The following is a 21,263-nucleotide window of genomic DNA, read 5'->3' as shown; positions in this document are numbered from 1 at the left end:
TCGGTCCCATGCGTTAGCCATTCTAAAAATATCCATTCTAAAAATAATTCTGATAACAAGGATGATTTCAACTTTAGCAGAGTATACTGGGTTGGTAGTCCCAGATGTACAAGACATAATCCACAAGTAAATGCTATCTCCTTGGGATTATCCTTAATTTGATAATTCTGACCCCCCCTCCCTCCTCCCACTATAAGTAAACAAACCACCTAATAAAATTAAAATATCCAAATTTAATTTAATTAGTATTTTTATTTTGCAATTCATTAAATCATGTTTTATATCATTATTGCAAAGAAATAAAACTATCGTTACTTTTAGTTGGACCTTAGAGTCTGTTTTGTGTTTTGTTTCCACTTTCTCCAGTAAACCCACAATCGATATATACAGATTCAACCTCTCAAAAAGTATCATTTTAACATATTACCATATCAATAGATATTGCTGTTGGAAACATTGTCATAAAGATTGAGGCATTAGATGGTATATAAAAAGGTCTATTTAGCTAAGACATCAGGCATGGATCAAGGTATACAGTGACGTGGCAGCCAGATTTACCTATGTTATGCTGCACGATGACAAGCCTTTGTAAACTGACAACAGTCACTCATCCTTCCTTCTCCAATCTCAATGTCAGTATCAGCACAAAATTCCTTTAACATTTATATTACAGTAGTCAAGATATTCAACTCATCAGTGATTGATGATCACCATTATTCAGAAACTCATCTTTTATTGGATGAATTTTTAAACATAGAACAAAGTAACTCTCTTTGACCACCACCATTTTGAAATAATCTCATTTTTAAGGATGGTTTTGCCGGTGTCGGTAACACGTCGTCATCATCTTCATCTCCTGAGTCCTCGTCTTCCACACTTTCATCTAAATTAATAACTGAAAAATGCAAATAAGTTACTTACTCCTCTTCTGCTGGGTGAATAATGATAGACGACACACAAATACAAAGTTATTTTGTATTGGTAGCCATGATGTTTGTTTGTTTGTTTGTTTTTTGTTTTATATTTTATAATCACATCTAGATAATCTGTCCTCGATGTGAGGCTACTCAAGGTTTCACATTGCTTACAAATCAATATGTTGAACATGACAATATATCAACTCTCAAACTAACATTTGTTGAATCATAAGTTCAGACCACACTCTAGTATGGCTGAGATTAAATCAAGTTCCAATTGTTTGCATATCAGCTAGACCCAATTGTGGACATTTAACTTTAATTTCTCTGTTTCTCTGTTCTCTGTAACTCAGCCCATACTAAGCATTCAAACACTTTTCTTAGTACAGGCTAACGTTGTTATTACAAGATATTACTAGCTATGACATTATATACAAAACTCAAGGCAGTATAATTTCAAGTGTATGCAAAATACCAATAGAAAACAATACAGAATTATAAAAATATACATACCACACTGTTGAGAAGAGCTTGGTGTTGGATCATGACCAGTTAAATTTTCTTTATTTGCAAGGAGAAATGCTGGTAAGTTCTTAGGGTTGAAATTACAGGATTTTTTATGTGACGCCAATTGTTCCAGCTGACCGATGTGAAGACAGCCTGACTTCCTGTATGGACATGCAACCATTTGATCTCCTATTATATTTGCCAGAATGAAATCAAAGTGCAGCTGATGAATCTGAACTGGTTTTCTGAAAAATAAGTAAAGTAAATATTGTTATTGAGTTGACTTCGAAATCAAACAAAGTTTTCATAACAGTATTCAATCCATTCAACATTGTTACTGTTAATTTTCGCTGATAGGTAAAATATGCTGAATTGAATCTACGGAACATGTAAAATAATACTAAAACTCATTGTTTCTCAAATTCGTGAAATTAAAACACAGTGAATTTGCTCAAAACATCAAAATAGTGAAAATAAATTGTTTCACAGTACTAGTAGTCGAGAAACGTAATTATTAATATACCAAAAACATTAAAATGGCATCTTCCATTTTATTGTATTTCATATACCGCGTATATGTGGTATTAAATTACTTTCTTAGTGAGTAATACACTGAGAAAATAAAACAAACTGCGATAATCATAATTAGGGTTACTCAAGTATCTTGCCTATCATTTGCAAAAATAGATTTCATGAAATTTCATTTTTTTTAACCTAAAAATGGTATGTTTTTAAATAGCAAACTATAAGTGTTGATTACTCACATCAAAGTATTTATAAATCTTTGAAACTTTAAAATTTGTGTCACCTTATTTCATACAAATATTTAGTGTTTCATAAAACAAGATTTGTCTGAAAAATTGGATGGTCCCACGCCATAATTTAATTTGTATTTTTGTTTTCACATCTGTATTCCAAAAACAGGTTATGAAAAAAAAATTATTATTATTATTTATACACATTTTATATAGCCCTCTGTACTATGTTTCAAAGTGGTTTACAGAAACAAAATTACACAAAAAAACAAAACCATTAAAAACACTCTTGTCCCATGAGAACTGGTGCCATAATTCTGATGGTAAATTTTTCCATAAATAAATTACAAAAAGAAAACATCTCCATTAGTTTTATAATAATCGGATCCTTTAGAGATTCAACCTCAGTATCTTATTAATTAGGCAAATGAATATCTGTGTGAAACATGGCTTAGATTTTGCAGTCACTCAAAATCTTTGATTCAATGTTCTTCATTTTAATTTAACAACAAGAAAATAGCACATACCGGGGTAACTGGGCGATAGCATACATTTACAATAAATTTTATCTTACCTGTCGTCGGGACATGTTTTACTTTTATGTAACCATGGTAAAATGCACTGTAGAATTGAAATGGAAATACTATAAATGTCTCATAATGCAATTAAACTCTCCATATACGAGAAGATGATAAACATGAAAAGCAACAAAGCTAACCTGACAAACCAACAATAGACATTTAGAAATTAGATGCGAATGGCCACCAAGTTATTGTTAAAAATGAAAGAGCCACATAACTTATTCTTGCCTCTTAGTAAAGATCTATTTTCCTGCATCCATATGTAACTATGGTAATTGGAACAGTGGACATGATGACAGAAAAAAGAGAAATGAATGGGGCAAACTAGTCTCACTCTCAACAATATCTTGGCAGCCATTTTGGAATAAGATGTACATCTATGTATCTTAGCAACAATTTTGGAATAAGATCTATGGCACACTCATGTGAGTTGCCAGCAATGTACTGTAAATTTCACAAGGGGCAAATTTTCATGAATTTCACAAGTCAGTGAAATTCCCAAAATTTTGAAGCAGTGACAAATTCTCTGCGGTGTCAGTGACTTTCACAAAATTTGTCAAGAAATAGACACACCATGATTAGATTTGAATCCCTCTTACCTTTTTACAATAGCTATGTCCACAAGGAGCTCTTTGAGGCTCAATGAAAACCTCCTGACAGATGGAACAATATAGATGTCTACTAACAGCCGTCGGGTTTAGAAAATATCTAACAAGAAAAAATATCATACATCACTCATTTTTAGCTACTCAAAGATGCAATCTGCACTCAGAGTTACCCATGTTTAGAAGGAACCTTTTTTGAGGGAGGTGGTACTATCCATGAATCTCGCCAGCCCAACGTGAGTGCTGGTCGGTCATGAATATTAATGAGCTATATGAATATTAATTAGCAATGAATATTAATAAGTTCGGTCGCAGCAAATATTTTTGGAATTAAGAAATTATGTTTCACAATTTAGAAGAGTTTGAATTTAAAAACATCGATTTCAGTTGAAAACTGCACAACGGTGAACGAAAGAGGTGATTAGCAATTTTTAAAAGGTAAAATAGGTTTTGAAAGAAGAGTTTTACATGAATCGCGATGATAACAGTTCAAGCGTATTTTACCAAATCACGCAATAAACACGTTGATTTTTTTCTTGAGTAGCGTAAACTGTCAGATCATGAACTCCGCTTTGACCATGTTATATCGGGGTGAAATTGATTTTGAAAGAATTTTATCTTTCAATCTAAAGACTGACACAGTCGGAGACATTATCGCAGAAAGTATTTACTTACAAAGAGGTGCTAATTTCACAAAATTGACTAGCCGCTACGTATCGTGCGACTAGGTCTATTGTTTACAAATTATATAATCCGCGACTGACAGGATGTGTGTCGGTCGGTACATAATTATAATAACAATCGGACAATAGTCCCGGTCGGAAGCATTTCCGTTGTGGTCGCTAATTTTGGGTGCCGGTCAGGGCCGACCACCACCGACCAGCGTGGCGAGATCCCTGACTATTATATGTGGTACTATTGCTGATCTACATACATGCGTAACCACTGAATTGATCGTAAAGACTTGTTTAAGTTGATACATGTACATTCTAAATGTGGTATATTAATTATTTATTTTGCTAACTTGTTAATAGTGATTGGCTCATGGGCTAAAAATTGTCTACGCTCATAATGCGCACAGATGCCTTCTCATGACATAGCATTTGCAACCAATAATAGGTATTTTTTTAAGTAATTGGAAGGTATCGGTAATTAGTGCAAGTTGCGCCCAGGTCAAACCTCATACTTAAATTTCAATGCATTGAAATATGGGAAAATCAATGTTTATCAACACAACATTAATTTGAATTCTAAATTCTAAGAACCAATCACAAGACTGGTTACAAACCAGTTGAGCAAGGCTAACCGAGTCGTAACCTTGATGTGGTTCATACCAGTCTTATGATTAGTTGTTGACAAATGCTGAACAGGCCACGCCTCCAACTGTGCCGTGCGTTCGGGCCAACCGTTAATTGTTCATAAATGGAGTCAGTTTGTTTAGTTCTGCTGTTTAGATTTGTTCTGCAGATATAGGTAAAATATAGGCAAGGCTTCGATGAAATTTGAAAGAGCAACTAATATTCTTCAACCTGGTATTTTTTATAGATTTTATTTTTCATTCTGTTCGTCTGTTTTCCAGTTTAAAAAATGTGAGCCGATACCCCACCCCCACCCTCCGCGCACTCATAGGGAGTGCGTACAGTTGATCATAGTTCCTGGGCTCCCTTTGATCTTTATTTTGAATATACCATTGAGCTAAATCACAGAGAATGAGGGTTAAATCATTGATCAATTATTCAGAAATCTTTTGACTGCAGAACCCTGATTCAGAGAACAATCTGTTCAACAAAAGCACCAAAATGGCGAAATATTCATAGAAACTTACAAAAATCAAAAATGTGATTTTGATGTTTATTTTTTTAAAATCGGGCCCAATGTGTACAGTCCTGCCACATCGTCAAAGTTTAGGGACTGTGGTCCTGTACCCGGCCAGTTTAATAACACAAACACTTGATCGATTATGACACAAACCTTAACCATGTATGGCAATAAACTTTGTGTCCCGTCACGGTGTACAGTCCTGTAGGTTGACCTCCTTCTGCTGATCATTAGGCCGAATGATCACCGGAAGGAGGCCAAGTGTACCAGGGCTAGTCACGGAGTGGAAGTGTATATAAATTTTGTCACACTCGACAATGGTCATGGCATCGCTGTTTATTTTCAGTCGATCGACATACATTACAGCCTAGAAATATATTTACTATACCTTTCCTCTTCGACTTCTTCTTCTTCTACTCGCTGTCGTTTTTTAAACATACTAACTATAATTTGACAGAAACCGCCAGTAGGCCAATAACACTGCTGCGGTAGAACTTATTTTTTTAAACTTGGTGCGTATAAGAATGCGCATGCGCGTCTGTTGTAGCGAACTCGTTTAGCGCCACCAACAAACAATTTGAATATTCTTAATATATGTTCGCGCAGGCAATAAAGTTACTGACATTTACACCATATCACTTCTGCTTTTTTTATGAATCTAAACTGAGCCATTCCATAATATCTCATGTAAATTCCTCAAGGTAAAAGCCTACTCATGAATGAAAATACCCAAAATTTATTAATTTTACTGAATGGCAGCCATTTTGTCAACATCAGAATGCTTTCCTGTATGGAGATATTAAATTGTAGGTTGGTGACATAGGCTGAAAAAATATATGAAATATTTGGCCAGTTTTCTGGCATAACTGCAACACACAAAAGAAAAGTGTTTCATGTTAGCATGGAATAATGGCTCCATGGTCGAACAAAAATAAATCAAAGCACATTGTCATGTAATCCATGCCCAACTTTCACAAAAAATTATGAAAAACGAAGAACAACATGAAAGAAACAAACCATTTATTATATCACAACAAGAGTAAATACAAGAATATTTAAAACTCTTAATAAATATATTATTCTTTAAAATAGTTTAATGTGTAAAAAGACATATGATAGAAAAATACACAGCAAGGTACTAAATACTACAGTAGTTGTAATCCATGCAAAAAACTATACTCCAATATAAGAAAGGTATTCCAAACTGTGCAGCCATACCATTTTCCATCTTTCTTATTCTTTTAAAATGGTTCACCCCTAATCTTCAATGGCAATATGATCATTATTCTATTAAGCAAGTCAATATTATAAATCATTAGCGTCAATATTTTCATTTTACTATTTTTTTTTACTATCATCAACATAGTGGACTTTTGACAGTTTATTCATCCACAATTATTAAAACTGTCATTCAAAAGTTGAGGAAATGATGGATTATATCTGCTATTCAAATTTTGTTGGAAATAACTTATACTGCACGAATATGATTTAATGTTGTGACGGTTGTATTGAGTGGTCACCACTTATCATTTCACAGAAAGGTTATGAAAGCAATGACCATTGCACAAAACATGTAATAAACTTTAACTTGATTAAATAATCAATGTGAATAATATAAGATGTTTGTGGGTATATTTACCGGTATGCATTTTTTTATTTCTTATTCTTTATTCCATTTTATTACCCACCATACTAATTATTTTGCATTATTTTAACTTTCGCGATTAACAAAAATACAAGCAAATAAATAATAAAATAAAACAAAAGATAAAATAGAAGAATACATATTTAAAAAGATGAAAAAAAAACAAGCACTCAATATATTCATTTCATACTCAATTCATTTTATAGTTGCACTGATAATGTTTTTTATATCTTAAATGAGACATGTTAAAAAATAGGCTTTTCTATTCATTGACTCATGTAAATGTAAATATGTTTTAAGTATACAACAGTTTTCAATGCTTGATATAGCTCAAGAAACAGTCCTGATTAAAAATTTTCATTTACTCAGAATTTGTATATAAATGTCATTATGTAAATTTTAAATATGCATCATCTCAGATGTAGCAGTAAATATAAATTGTGGAATTAAGTATTATTCAGGTCAACATACAGACAGACAGACAGAGGACCATCATACGAAGACCATCAAAGGTGCATTTTAATGAACGCTCTCACTGTCATGTCTTCTATTTTGTCAACAGCTTCAAGTGCATGCTTTCCTCCGTCCTGATAATATTCTGTCAATTTTTCTGCATAGTCTATCCACACACAATTGTAGCAGCCGCTCATGCAGCAGTGTTGGGGTAATTCAGGGGGTGGTCCTCGTCCTGGAATTTCTTCAGCTGTTCCTTTTACTGTCGATATACAGTTGCTTCTTTCCGATTGTTCAGAAGAATGAGCAGGTACTTCTTGGACTTCTTGTTTAATATCATGTGACTCTGTTTTCATGATGACTTCTGATATTTGTTTATTTGGTTGCATTGTAGTATGATTAACAAAGGGAATTGCCACTGGTTTCTGAGAAGTCTGTAATCATAGAATGAATAACATTAATGAAATAGGTGTGTCTTGCAGGCATGCATACTTACATACAACCCCCTCCCCCCTACATGTAACACGACATAAATAATCATTTGTATTCTTTTAGTGACTGTCTGATTGCTCCATTGCTTTTCTGAAATTACCATATGGGACATGTTTAACATTTGCATATCTACCGTATTTACTCTATTGAACGACATCTCAGATAGAAGAGCACATAAACACAAAATTGCAGTTATAATAGAGTAAATATGGTATTGGATTATAACCCATACTGTAAAATACTTTATTTTCACTATTTTTGCTGAAGGAATTATTCAGTAAAAACAAAATTCTGCGATATACCTTTTTTTTCTATATTTCACATTCAACTCATCAAAAATCAATGAGAATAAAATAAATACAAAACACCCAAAAAATCTTTTTCAGCGGAAATTAATTCCAGCTAAAATAAAGTATAGCAATATAATCTAGTGATTTTCCAGTGAATTATTTGTCTCATTTTATGATCCATTCTTGGTTCTCATGAAGTGAATTAATTTAATATTAGCTAACAAATTTAGTTATGTAATATGAACTGTTAAATTTTTCCTTCTATAGAAAACTCATCATTTGTTAACACAGTGAGTGGGGCAGTCACCTTGAAAAACAAAAGTCTTCTGGAAACAGGAAGACAATTCAAACTTTTCTGCAACCAAGAGTTGTAGCAAAGTGGTAATACATACTTCAGAGCATACAAAAAAACAATAGTTGTCTTGTTAGTCTTGTTACTGCAGCACATATTCTTTACTATTATGTGATGTATGCATATTCTTTATAGTTCTGCTAAAAGTATATATTTGAATAAATATTTTCCCGTAATTATAAAATAACATATTAAATCTGTTTCATGGTGTGAAATAACATTCGTAATGCTATTAGTGAAATCAGAGATCTAAAATACTATACTAAACCCCCCTGATGGTTTCAGTAGTGCATAATACAGCTTTATCAATTATTACATTAATTAAAATTGATTAAATTATACTAATTACCACTATTAATATAAAATCACTGAAACATCATGATCTGTATAGCAGACCCTCGAGTCTATTTTTGTACTAAAGAAGACTAGTAAATGTCATTGAAACTATTCCATGTCACGTATTCCGGTACTGTCGTGGTTTCGTGGCTTCCGGGCTTTGTACAGCATACCGGAGTACTCCGTTGTACTTTTTTTCCGTAATGATCCAGCAGAATGCCTCGATTTACAAAACAATACCGTGAACGCCACAAACACTACCAGTCTCCCGCTGGATGGAAGTATTTTTGTAAGGTATCATAATCAAGGTCAACTCACCAACAGCCGCCTCACGTTGAGACAACAAAATAAAAGACGACCTTGGGACATGTTTTATCAGCATGTCTCCTAATTCTTTGGTAAAACTGTCACCAAATCGTAAGCAGGAATTCCGAGACGCGATTCAGACGAAAGAAAATAGAATATGCCTTCGAGTCCAACGAGATAAACATTCTGGTTGGGAATTTCCTCATTGACGTCATAAGCACATTGCGCAAGTCTGTCCACTTGTCAGTGAAATACCCGGATGTTGGGATACCCTATAACACTTCATTTGACCCGTGCAACACGTTGGATTATTCGTACAGTATTTTGATATTAATTCATTGATATTTGTGTCAAGCATAGCAGTTTGTGGATTTCGATTTATAAACTCAGGGTATCACACACAAACACAGGATGGGCAGACATAAAAGGATAAAGAAAATAGACCCGTTTTACCAGGGAAAGGGAAGGGAATCCACCACAGATGCCTCCAAGAAATCAGCAACTAGCAAAGGAAAACCAAGACCTAGGTACATATACAGTATGTTCGCGAAGCATTTGAGTACATTGATGTGTCTCAGTGCTTTGCACCACTCTTGGCATGTCATCTATTGATCGGGCAATTTGTGTATTCATATTTCTAACATGATCTATGGTTTTTTCGTGCAACAGACAAACGACACGCTTGTCTATTTGTAATTTATGTGTAATTTTATGTAAACATCCACACTTGTATTCATATGCTGATTAAAACTGATTATGTGGTAGTTGGGTTCATGTATACACTTTATATGCACTTATCCTTTCGCCTCAATACTATTGTGGTTTCACATAAATATATTCAAATCATGCTTTTAATGTCACATTAAATAATTACAGTTGCACTCTGAGATCATTCGTATAGCTTTATTGAGGTCTTAGAGCTTGTATACAATTTACATTGTAATAGAATGAATATGCATGAGCAACTCTTTGTAAATCCATTTTTACCCATAAAGAGTAAGCATAGTAAATCCATGTGTACTGGAACACTAATTAAAAGCTTGGAAGCCCAAACTTATCACCAATATTTCTAAACAGTGAAATTTAATGTTTCATTTGACATGCACAAAACTATGAATCCCTAGCAAATAATTTATGAATATATAATCACAAAAACAAACCCATTTTCCTTTTTTTTTATAAATATTTTTAAATTTCAATCGCAGTTGAATCCAACCAGTCAATCAATGACTTCATTTCAATATGTTCCAATTTTATTCCATTGGCCAATAGAAAAATTCCTTTAAGTTCAAGTTTGTATTGTGAAATTTATAAATATTTATAAAAATCATTAATGGATGTGACAATATGTGTAATATTGAACTTGAATGAATCCTGTTCTTAGGTTACGCAAACATGAACAAAAAGATGATTTACGACCAAAAAATATCAATGAACAAGAGAAGATGTCACAGAGGTTTAAACTATTTGCAGAATCAATAAAGGAAGCAAAAAAACACAAGTTATCTGAAGGAAAGAAGAAGCAAAGGAATAAATATAAAGGTATATTCAGTGATTATGAGGTTAATTTGGTTTATTATTTTTTAACCTTTTCACCACCAGTTCCCTCTTTTCATCACAAATAGTTCCGTTTATAGTCTGCACTATCTTTCAAAAGATTGGGATGAAATAGCCAAACTTTTTTTAGTAAAAACTGAAAATTGACTCAAATTTTGTCTGTTGGCTCCAAAATTAGGGCTTATTTCCAGAAATAAGAAGAATACTAGTATAGAGGAAAAAAGTGCAGAAAAATATGGGTGAGAAAGTCTGGTGTTAAAAAGGTTAAAGATTCTATATTTTTCTCATTCTATTTTTGCCACTATAATTTTATAAATAATTCAAATAAATAATTTCTTTTTGTTCATACTTATTTACATAATATAAAATAAACCATTACCAGCATTTCACATGGCCTTGTCATGTTCTACATTCTATTAAAAATAGGCATTGCAAAGAGATCATCTGTTTAATATTAATGAGTTTTAAATCATATAAGCCCATGACTTTAAATTTTCAAAGTTATGTTTACCTAAAAGGTTCATTCTTTTCTAAGCAAGATACTCAGCTCAGAAACTTGTCAATGTCATTGGCTGGGAAGTCAGAAATAAAAATATTTGTAAAATTGGCGTTAAATAGACTTGATTGTTTTGATAATGCAACCGGTAATCATAACAGGAATGTGTGTCACATGATTCCAAACATTCTTAACCCGCACCTTTATCTTGTTTTCAAACACCATTTCAGTTAGCACCCCCAATCAGAAATTGAAACCTGAAGATAGGGGAGAATCTGGCATGGAAGAAATCACTTTTACACCCAAATCATGGGAGAGTGAAGAAAGATTTATCCGGAGAATGGACAAAGAAACGTATGAGGTATTTGATGGTGTTAAAATGGTGGAAAAACTTGAACAAGGCATGGAAACAGTACCAGAGCTACAAGAATCAACTAAAGATAAGAGGAATAAAAAGAAAGAGTAAGTAATTTCACTGGAGTACGTTATGATGTATATTTTGACATAAATGCTATCACAGAGCTTTTTTCTTTCTAAGGCTTTTAAATTGCGTAAATTTTAACAAAAGTACTACTAAAGTTTTACTAAAACAACTTCTACTACTGTAGCTACTATCAACAACACAAACCCATTCCCTTAATTTTTATAAATAATTAGAACTTTCAATGACAGTTGAATCCAACCAGCCATTCATCAAGCTCAATGCATACTGATGTCCAAATATGTTCCAACGTTCTTCCAGTGGCCGAGAGAAACCTGTCGTTTCAGTTTGAATAGATGACTTTCTATTCACTGCGCAAACTCGCATAATGCGTGATTAGAAACAGAAAAAAAATATTTCCACATTCTACCATGTGTGGCACACTTTAACAGTATGCAAAATTGCAAGTTTCAAACTGAAAGCAAACAAAAGAAAACCTATTTTGGTTTTGCCGAAGTGTGTCTATATACATTTAATGCAATATATACTTCTAAATGTACAAACCTCATAACATAACACTCATGATAATAAGTGACATGTGAACAATTCTGAACAATTTGTTTTCTATAAATTCTTTCAGTGCCGAAGTCAGCTGCTTTAATATTGTGCCAGACACAAGTTCTCAAATCAGTGACTGTGTGAAAATTTTCTCTGGAGTTCTACAAGATGAAGTGTCAATGACTTTTGCTAATTTGGTTTTATGAGTGCCATAAAATCATAAAATTCCTCAAAATTCAGTGAAATTTAAATGGTTTACACTAGTATTGTCAAATATTTGATTTTTGCCTGGAATCTATTTTCACTAAAGGGATAATTCAGTGAAAATAAAATCCAGCAAATATATCTTTTTTTCCCATGTTTTACATTAAACTCATCAAAAATCATGGAAAATAAACTTCATACATAACAAACACAGCAAAAATTGATTCCACCTAAAATAAGTATTTAACATTATGATGCACATGTTGACCCAGGTGTCTTTGTTTATTCCCACTATGTCATGTTTATTTGTGTTTTTTTTCATTCCCATCAGGAGACTAGTAAGAAAGAAAGAAAAAGTTAAAGCCAAGAAAATGAAAAAAGTACATGATGCCTTGGAAAAGGAAGTATACATAGGTCAGGCGCTTGCCAAAATTTTTCTACACTTTTTAGCTCCGCTGTCGACTTTGTCGAGCGGAGCTTATCATATGAGTGATTGTTCGTCGTCGTCGTCGTCCGTCGTCCGTGTCAATGTTTTACTTTTTCGACTTCTTCTTGAAAACTACAAGCCTGAATGCTTTGATACTTGGTGTATATGTACCTTGGGTAGACCTCTCTTAGGTTTGTTCATTTCATGTTGATATCTTCAATTCTCTAATTTTGGTGAATATTTTTGTCATTTTTGGTAAAAAGTGATATTTTCGACTTCTTGTTAAAAACCGCAAGTGCAATTGCTTTGATATTACATATATAGGTACTACATGTGGACCTCTCTCAGATTTGTTCATTTTGTAATGATATCTTTAATTCTCTAATTTTGGTGAATATTTTTATCATTTTTGGTAAAAAGTGATATTTTCGACTTCTTGTTAAAAACCGCAAGTCCAATTGCTTTGATACTACATATATAGGTACTACATGTGAACCTCTCTCAGATTTGTTCATTTCGTGATGATATCTTCAATTCTCTAATTTTGGTGAATATTTTTGTAATTTTTGGTAAAAAGTGATATTTTCGATTTCTTGTTAAAAACCACAAGTCTGATTGCTTTGATATTACATATATAGGTACTACATGTGGACCTCTCTCAGATTTGTTCATTTTGTGATGATGTCTTCAATTCTCTAATTTTGGTGAATATTTTTGTAATTTTTGGTAAAAAGTGATATTTTCGACTTCTTGTTAAAAACCAATAGTTCAATTGCTTTGATATTACATATTTAGATACTACATGTAGACCTTTCTCAGATTTGTTCATTTCGTGATGGTATCTTCGATTCTATAATTTTGGTGAATATTTTTGTCATTTTTGGTAAAAAGTGATATTTTCGACTTCTTGTAAAAAACCAATAGTCTGATTGCTTTGATATTACATATATAGGTACTACATGTGGACCTCTCTCAGATTTGTTCATTTTGTGATGGTATCTTCAATTCTCTAATTTTGGTGAATATTTTTGTAATTTTTGGTAAAAAGTGATATTTTCGACTTGTTAAAAACCAAAAGTTCAATTGCTTTGATATTACTATATAGATACTACATGTAGACCTTTCTTAGATTTGTTCATTTCGTGATGATATCTTCAATTCTCTAATTTTGGTGAATATTTTGGTCATTTTTGGTAGAAAGTGATATTTTCGACTTCTTGTTAAAAACTGTAAGTCCGATTGCTTTGATACTATACATATTGTTTATTTTCTAATGATGTCTTCAGTTCTTTAATTGAAATGTGCATTGCTAACAGTGGAGCTATCTCAGCCGATAGGCTGCTTGTTTCTTGTATTCTCCAATATTTATGGAAATGAACACTAATTTTGAAGCCAACAGACAAAATTTGAGACAATTTTCAGTTTTTACTCAAAAAATGTGGCTATTTTTTGTCTAAATCTTCTGAAAGTGCAGACTATAAACTGGACTATTTCATGAATTTGTGATGAAAAGAGGGAACTGGTGGTGAAATAATTATTAAATAGATCTACATTTTGTTTGACTTAACACTTTGTATGCTGACTGTTTTTTTCCACTAATTGTGGTATGTCTATGGATGTTTTCAACTGGCAATGTGCTGAGCATTTTTCTAAACTAACACTTGCATTCATTCATTCATGACAATATTCAATATTTTTATATGATATATTTTTTATAATTATGAATAAGCATGAATTTTGGAAAATATTTTAGGAATTGCCTGTATTCGTTCATTCCCAATTACTGCGACATGCAAATCTTTGTGAATGTTGGAAAAATGTTCAAAAAAAAGCATTTAGGAAAATGAAATTTAAACCAGAAGGATTGCAAACATTCATGCGCACTGAAAATCATTCAAAATTATATTTTTTGCAATTCACGCCAATTTAGATAATCAAATACTTGATATACCATATTTGTCCTATTAGTACCAGTAATGTGTGTGCTTAAGTACATGATAGAGGTATGTCTATGGCCATAAAATGAAGAATTGTAGTTGAATGTAATCAGCCAATTAATGAGCATAATGATGTCATTTGAAAATGTTCTAATGTTGTTCCATCAGCTAAATACACCTCTCATTTCAGTTTGAATTGAAAAATATATAAAAATGCAAAGTATGAGTGGTTGCTTTTCTACTCCACTGCAGATAGAGTTAAATTTGGTGAGGTTGTTATGGAGCCACCGAACATCAGAGCAAAACCCAGGAAAGCCAGCGGTATTACCAAGGTGAGAAATCTAAATTTATTTTATATATGTCAAATAAAAAGTGGTAGTCATAAAAAGCCGTTTATAGTTTGTTTGAGTTTTGATCATGGCATACAAGTTGCGTTCACACACAGTTATTTAGCACAGGCTAACTAAGAGGTCAAACACATTAGCCTGTACAAATGTAAGAAAACATTACACACTTAGTATAAGCCAAGAAATAGCGTGTACAAGGTACCGGTAAATCTGACCAATTTTTAAAGTTGCATTCCAATTTTGCAAATTTTTGAAGTTTCATCTCCTGACCAATATATGCACTGCCAAATGTTGAGATTGTGGATGAGCTAAAAATTCATCAAAATAAGCCATCCATTAATCTGGTTCTGTATAGACAGATTTCGTTCAAACTTGGTACAAATATCATTACGAAACCTTGATGCACGTCATTTTGTTTTTTTAGATCAGATTCAAAATGCCTGACTGGTGGCCATTTTCTTTTAATGAATGCAGAAATGGAGCTCCATCTCTGAAATGCTCTGACCCTTTATGTTCAAATTGTATATATTTCTTGAACTTGATAAGATAACTAGTGTAATGCAATCACTTTTTATATCTTCCCCCATTCATTCTGCAAACTCCTGAATATTTGTAGACTGAAGCGCAAGATTTTGCCAAATCTGCAATACCCACCCCATTCGGCCATCTTGAGATTGGATCAAGATGCATATTTGTCTTAAGTTGCATGATGTATGAGTGAAGTTTGAAAGTAATCAGCCCAGGCATGATAAAGGTGACGCACAAACACGCACACAGAGGTCAATTGAAACATAAGCCCTCATTTTCAGACTTTGAACAGGGACCATTTACAATAGAGGACAACCAAAAATTATTGAAATTTGTCATGTCAAAGAAAGCTATTAAAGTTCAAAATCAAATACACCTTCAGCTCATTTGCATAATACAAAATATGTATGAGGAAATGCTGGAATGAATGTCATGCATAATTATTTATTGACCCCTGAATATATGCAAATTTTCTTCAGTGAGATCTTCATCACTCACTGGCATTTGCTAGCCCTTAATTATCTTCCCTTGAATATGTAGTGATTTATTTGAACTCGCGTCTATATTGTTATTTTTGTTTCTATTTTAGCCAAGACAGAAAATGCTATTACTGAACAAAATTCTCGAAAAATCATCAAAGCCAGTCGTTAAAACACAGAAGAAAACATCAAATAGAACAAAAGCAAGCAAGAAGAGGAAACACATGTCTGTGGCGGAAAAGAGAATATTTGATAAAAGCCAGGCATCAGCCATACAAGCATACAGGGATGTCAAAAAAGCCAAAAGAACTCAAAATACATAAAGAAAATTGATTCGACTTGTTTCTATTACACAAATATAAATGACTTCATCTACAAGACTCACCACAAAGTGTGCCCCCAGTGTAGGAGAGCAGTTAAGACCTTGGATTAATATACTTACAAAAAAGAAATGTAACATTTTTCTTTACGGTTTTAATAATTTATAAAAGCTCTTGTATTTTCTTACATTTTTGTGATACAATTTGTCTCACAAAAGTAAAAAACCTGGGACAAAAAAAATAAACTACAAGACATATGTTTCATGTCTGGTTAGAACACTGTTTATACCACATAGATTCTGCAGACGAATGACTGTTATTTTAAGGTCTCAGTCCACATAATGATTAAATATTGAAGAATATATCATTTTATATTTTAACATTTTTGATCAGAACAAATATGTTACAATGTTCTTTCTTGAATAATTAAATTGATTATACAAACCCTGAGCAGATAACAATTTATCATCTTATTTGTAAACTTTGTGATTGGCTAAAATCTAGTCATGTGATTTCATTATAAGGTTCACCATCAATAACTGGTTATGTAAAATCTGCATTAACGTGTGCCTTCTGTTAAATTGATACAATGCAACAACAGTAGGGACAACACTGCACATACGAGAAAAGATGAATTTTTGATTCTGGATCAATCTTTCAAAAAGAATTCAAAATATAGAAAACTATAAATCCATCTGTTCTTTGGGTATTGTATTGTCTGCAAAATCATCCTACCAGCAGTAACACAAAAAACCATCTCACTCAGTCGATTCTACTAAATGGCACTTCATTACAACTGGAACTTTGATTTCTATCTATTTTCATGTTTCTTTATCAATATGAAAGTTGTATCCTAATGTTGATGTCAAAAATGTCTGATAAACAAAATCTTATGAATTAAAAAAAACAAGTCATTGAAAATGACACAGTCCCCGTTAAATTTTTGAAAGGTCTCTTTGTGCTCATCATATTAAAGCAGAGGGGTTGTCACGAGCGTGTCCTTGAAACTTGAGTCCCAAGTGGTGTATACAACAGATTGTTCAAACACATGTTGCATGACGACCCCTCCGGTTTAAGACAGCAAAGAAAAACATAGATCAAAAGTGAAAGCATGTCCAAGTTATCACATTTTAAACAAACAAGATGGCCGCTAGTTGGCCATATTTGATCAAATTGTAAATTGAATTGACATGTACATGTATCCATTTATGACATGCTAAATATCAGTGAAAATGATACATGGGTGACAGAGATATAGTAATATGGCTAAAAATAAAAACAGCCGTTATTCAGCCATCTTTGATCTGATTATGGAACAAACTGACATGTATGATGTATGTGCCAAATACGAATGAAAACGGTACATAAATCTTGGAAATATTGTAGTAAGGCAAAAAAGTCAGATGGCTGTCAATCGACCATCCTTGATTCGATTTTGAAACCTAACATGTATAAAGTATGTGCCAAATTTGAATGAAAACTGACAAAACATGTAAAAAACACGACATTTTCAAATCAAAGAAAGCTTAGAAAGAACTCCCATGTGCTGAGAGTATTGGAGACACATTAAATATAATTTGAAATTACTTAGCTGAAAACTAATTATGCAAATCAGAAAATTAACATGAACAGATTTGATTGTAAAACTAATGAGGTCTGCGCAATGAAACAAAATCTATATGTACCAAGTTTAATTGAAATGTGATTAGAACCAAAAAATTATGAATTATTATGCTAATTAGGGAAATAATATGAACAGAGTTTTACCCCAAACTAATTAGGTTTGTACATTGTCCTAGAGCATCTTTGTACTAAGTTTCATTAAAATGGAAATTAGTACTTTAGATATCAGTGTGAAAGCTTAAAATTGGTTAATTATGCAAATTAGGTAATCAATATGTACAGATTTTAACCCACAATTATCCAGGTCTGTCTATTGTCCTACAGCATCCATTCATTGATATGTGATGATTAGTACCCGAGATATCAGTGTGAAAGTTGTAAATTGGTTAATTATGCAAATTAGGTGATTAATATGCACAAATATTTACCAAAAACTAATTGGGTCTCTGCATAATTCTAGATTCATTGAAATGTGATGATTAGCACTTTAGATATCAGTAGAAAAGCTGAAAATTAATTATGCAAATTAGGTAATTAATATGCACAATTATTTACCCTGAAACTAATCAGGTCTCTGCATAGTCCTAAAGGATCTATGTACCAAGTTTCATTGAAATGCGATGATTAGTACTTGAGATACCCGTGGAAAAGCTGAAAATTAACTAATTATGCAAATTAGGTGATTAATATACACAAATATTTATCCGAAACAATCAATCTCTGCATAGTCCTTGAGTATGTAAGTACCAAGTTTCATTGAAATGTAATGCTCACTACTTATATCGAAAGCTGAAAATTAATTAATTATGCAAATTAGGTAATTATATGTTCTGATATTACCATAAAAACTATCAGGTCTGTGCAGTGTCATATGACATCTATGTACCAAGTTTCATTGAAATGTGATGATTAGTACTTGAGATATCAGTGGAAAAACCAAAAATTGACTAATCATTATGCAAATTAGGTAATTAGTATCCACGGATTATTACCAAAAACTAATCAAAACCTAGCATTAGTTCAGAGCATCTATGTACCAAGTTTCATCAAAATCCAATGAGTGGTTGTTTAGATATCAGTGGAACAGTCATGGAACCACTAAAAAATAGCTAATTATCATGCAAATTAGGTAATTAATATGCACGGATTTTTACCAAAAACTAATCAAATCTGCGCATATGTTCAGAGCATCTATGTACCAAGTTTCATCAAAATCCAATGAGTGGTTCTTTAGATATCAGTGGAACAGTCATAGAACAGCTAAAAATTAGCTAATTATCATGCAAATTAGGTAATTAACGAGCATGGATTTTTACCAAAACCTAATCAAATCTGCGCATTGGCCCAGAGCATCTATGCACCAAGTTTCATCAAAAACCGATGTATGGTTCTTGAGATAGCAGTGGAACAATCGGACACACATACACACACCCACACACACACACACACATACAGACACACTAACTGCAAAGACTCCCATTTTGTGCTTCGCACATGGGAGTCAAAAACAAGATGGCTGCCAGTCGGCCATTTTGAATCGAATCGCTAAACCACTACATGTGCATATGTCCCACATAAAGTACTAGGCACATGCAAAGAATGAACAGAATCGGTCCAAAGGATTTTGAAATATGGCTCTGGACGGACTGACGCACGGACAGTCGGGAACATGTATCATAACATGTATAATCTATGTACCAAATTTGAATGAAAACTGACAAAGCATGTCCAAAATACAACATTTTCCAAAAACAAGATGGCTGCCAGTCAGCCATTTTGAATCAAATCGCTAAACCACTGCATGTGCATATGTCCCACATAAAGTACTAGGCACATGCAAAGAATGAACAGAATCGGTCCAAAGGATGCTGAGATATGACTCCTGACAGACGGACCAACGCACGGGTGGAGACAGAGTAATAAGTCCCCGTTTTCGGACTTCGTCCGAACGGGAACTAATATCAAAGAAAGCTTAGAAGGAACTCCCATGTGCTGAGAGTATTGGAGACACATTAAATATAATTCGAAATTACTTAGCTGAAAACTAATTATGCAAATCAGAAAATTAATATGACCAGATTTGAGTGTAAAACTAATGAGGTCTGCGCAATGTAACAGAAAATCTATGTCTCCAAGTTTAATTGAAATGTGATTAGAACCAAAAAATTATGAATTATTATGCTTATTAGGGAATTAATATGAACAGATTTTTACCCCAAACTAATTAGGTTTGTACATTGTCCTAGAGCATCTTTGTACTAAGTTTCATTGAAATGGAATAATTAGTACCGTGAAAACTCCAAAATTTCGACCCCTCTAAAAATTCGACCGCTTATTTATTTGCCGGGTTTCGGTGTTTTATTTACCTCCAAATTTTCGACTCCACTAAAAATTGCCGACTCATTCTTATTCGAAAATTGCGACCAGTTTTAGTTTTCCCCCAAACGAAAAAAAACCCGATGTGAGCGTTCAAACGGGACCTTCCTCGAAGGCATGAATCCGGGTTTCTGATTGACCATGGAGCTCCATGGATTGACTGAGAGATTTTTATTTTATTGGTAACGAAAATATATTCTAAATAAACGAAGTTTCAAATAAAAACGAACACAAAAATCTCGGCATGCTGCGTTTCTGAATTGTTGATTATTACTGTACTCAGTAGTGATTATAATAATGTACACAAAATAAATTTGTTGAATGGTTATGAAATACAAATAAAAGTCAACTTAGTTTCATCGTAAGCGAATGATTCCGGTCTCGTATAAACGTTTGATGCTGTAGGATATCCGCCATGTTCTCTTAGGTCAAATAGGTCAAATCGCTAATTAACCAATCAAAAAGCTGGATGATGCCAACGTGTTCAAATTACCATAGCTTATTTAAATATGTTAATGTTATTGAACGCAATGCGGAAGAGATTGATGTTGTAGTACGATATTTTGGCTTGGATTTTGATGCAAAAACGGCATGATTTTTTTTAAATAAAAAAATTAGTTGTTTTTAAAAAATAAACTGGTCATCTGAAGAATAATTTAACATTTTTCACAGTGATAACAGCTCATTCTCGAAAGGAAGCTTACCCGCTCACGCTTGTCACGATAAAAATCATACATGTGTACTCTTGAATAGACAGACGTCAATGACTACGGTAAAACTTAGACTCTATTTTAGCCGGCAGGATTGATTGAAATGTCCGAAAAATGACGCCAAAATACACCTTAAAAGTCCCATTTTATTTTCTTAAATCCCATTTTATTTTTTAATCCAAGGGCGAATTTACGGCAGAATTTGGTCCCTCAAATAAGGGAC

General features: G+C 33.0%; 2 protein-coding genes and 1 pseudogene across 2 annotated transcripts; 1 reads left to right on the top strand and 2 right to left on the bottom strand.

Moving 5' to 3' along the window:
* Window positions 1–725: 725 nt before the first annotated feature.
* LOC100370703 (E3 ubiquitin-protein ligase LNX-like) lies at window positions 726–5,696 on the bottom strand (annotated as a pseudogene).
* Window positions 5,697–5,982: 286 nt separating this feature from the next.
* On the bottom strand, window positions 5,983–9,306 carry LOC102801896 (uncharacterized). Its single transcript, XM_006814682.3, has 2 exons — window positions 9,070–9,306; window positions 5,983–7,715 (listed from the first exon to the last, which is right to left on the bottom strand). Exons 1-2 carry the CDS (start codon window positions 9,118–9,120, stop codon window positions 7,335–7,337), a joined length of 432 nt encoding a protein of 143 aa, XP_006814745.2. The 5' UTR covers window positions 9,121–9,306; the 3' UTR covers window positions 5,983–7,334.
* A 6-nt stretch (window positions 9,307–9,312) lies between these two features.
* LOC102810267 (uncharacterized) lies at window positions 9,313–16,775 on the top strand. The gene is made up of 6 exons (XM_006814673.3): window positions 9,313–9,584; window positions 10,442–10,599; window positions 11,341–11,572; window positions 12,625–12,707; window positions 14,910–14,989; window positions 16,122–16,775. The coding sequence occupies exons 1-6, from the start codon at window positions 9,469–9,471 to the stop codon at window positions 16,332–16,334; spliced, it is 882 nt and encodes a 293-aa protein (XP_006814736.2). The 5' UTR covers window positions 9,313–9,468; the 3' UTR covers window positions 16,335–16,775.
* The last annotated feature ends 4,488 nt before the right edge of the window (window positions 16,776–21,263 follow it).

Source organism: Saccoglossus kowalevskii, chromosome 8 (genome assembly GCF_978046115.1).
Source record: "Saccoglossus kowalevskii chromosome 8, keSacKowa6.1, whole genome shotgun sequence".
Classification (NCBI taxonomy): Eukaryota; Metazoa; Hemichordata; class Enteropneusta; family Harrimaniidae; genus Saccoglossus; species Saccoglossus kowalevskii.
The sequence above is the reverse complement of the archived record's forward strand: the minus strand, read 5'-3'. Positions and strand labels throughout refer to the sequence as shown.

Coding starts and splice junctions, on each gene's coding strand:
- LOC102810267 (XM_006814673.3), top strand. CDS start 9,469: ATGGGCAGACATAAAAGGATAAAGAAAATAGACCCGTTTTACCAGGGA. Junction 10,600..11,340: donor GCAAAGGAATAAATATAAAG/GTATATTCAGTG, acceptor ACACCATTTCAG/TTAGCACCCCCAATCAGAAA. Junction 12,708..14,909: donor GGAAAAGGAAGTATACATAG/GTCAGGCGCTTG, acceptor ACTCCACTGCAG/ATAGAGTTAAATTTGGTGAG.
- LOC102801896 (XM_006814682.3), bottom strand. CDS start 9,120: ATGTCCCAAGGTCGTCTTTTATTTTGTTGTCTCAACGTGAGGCGGCTG. Junction 7,716..9,069: donor TCAACGTGAGGCGGCTGTTG/GTGAGTTGACCT, acceptor CTATGATTACAG/ACTTCTCAGAAACCAGTGGC.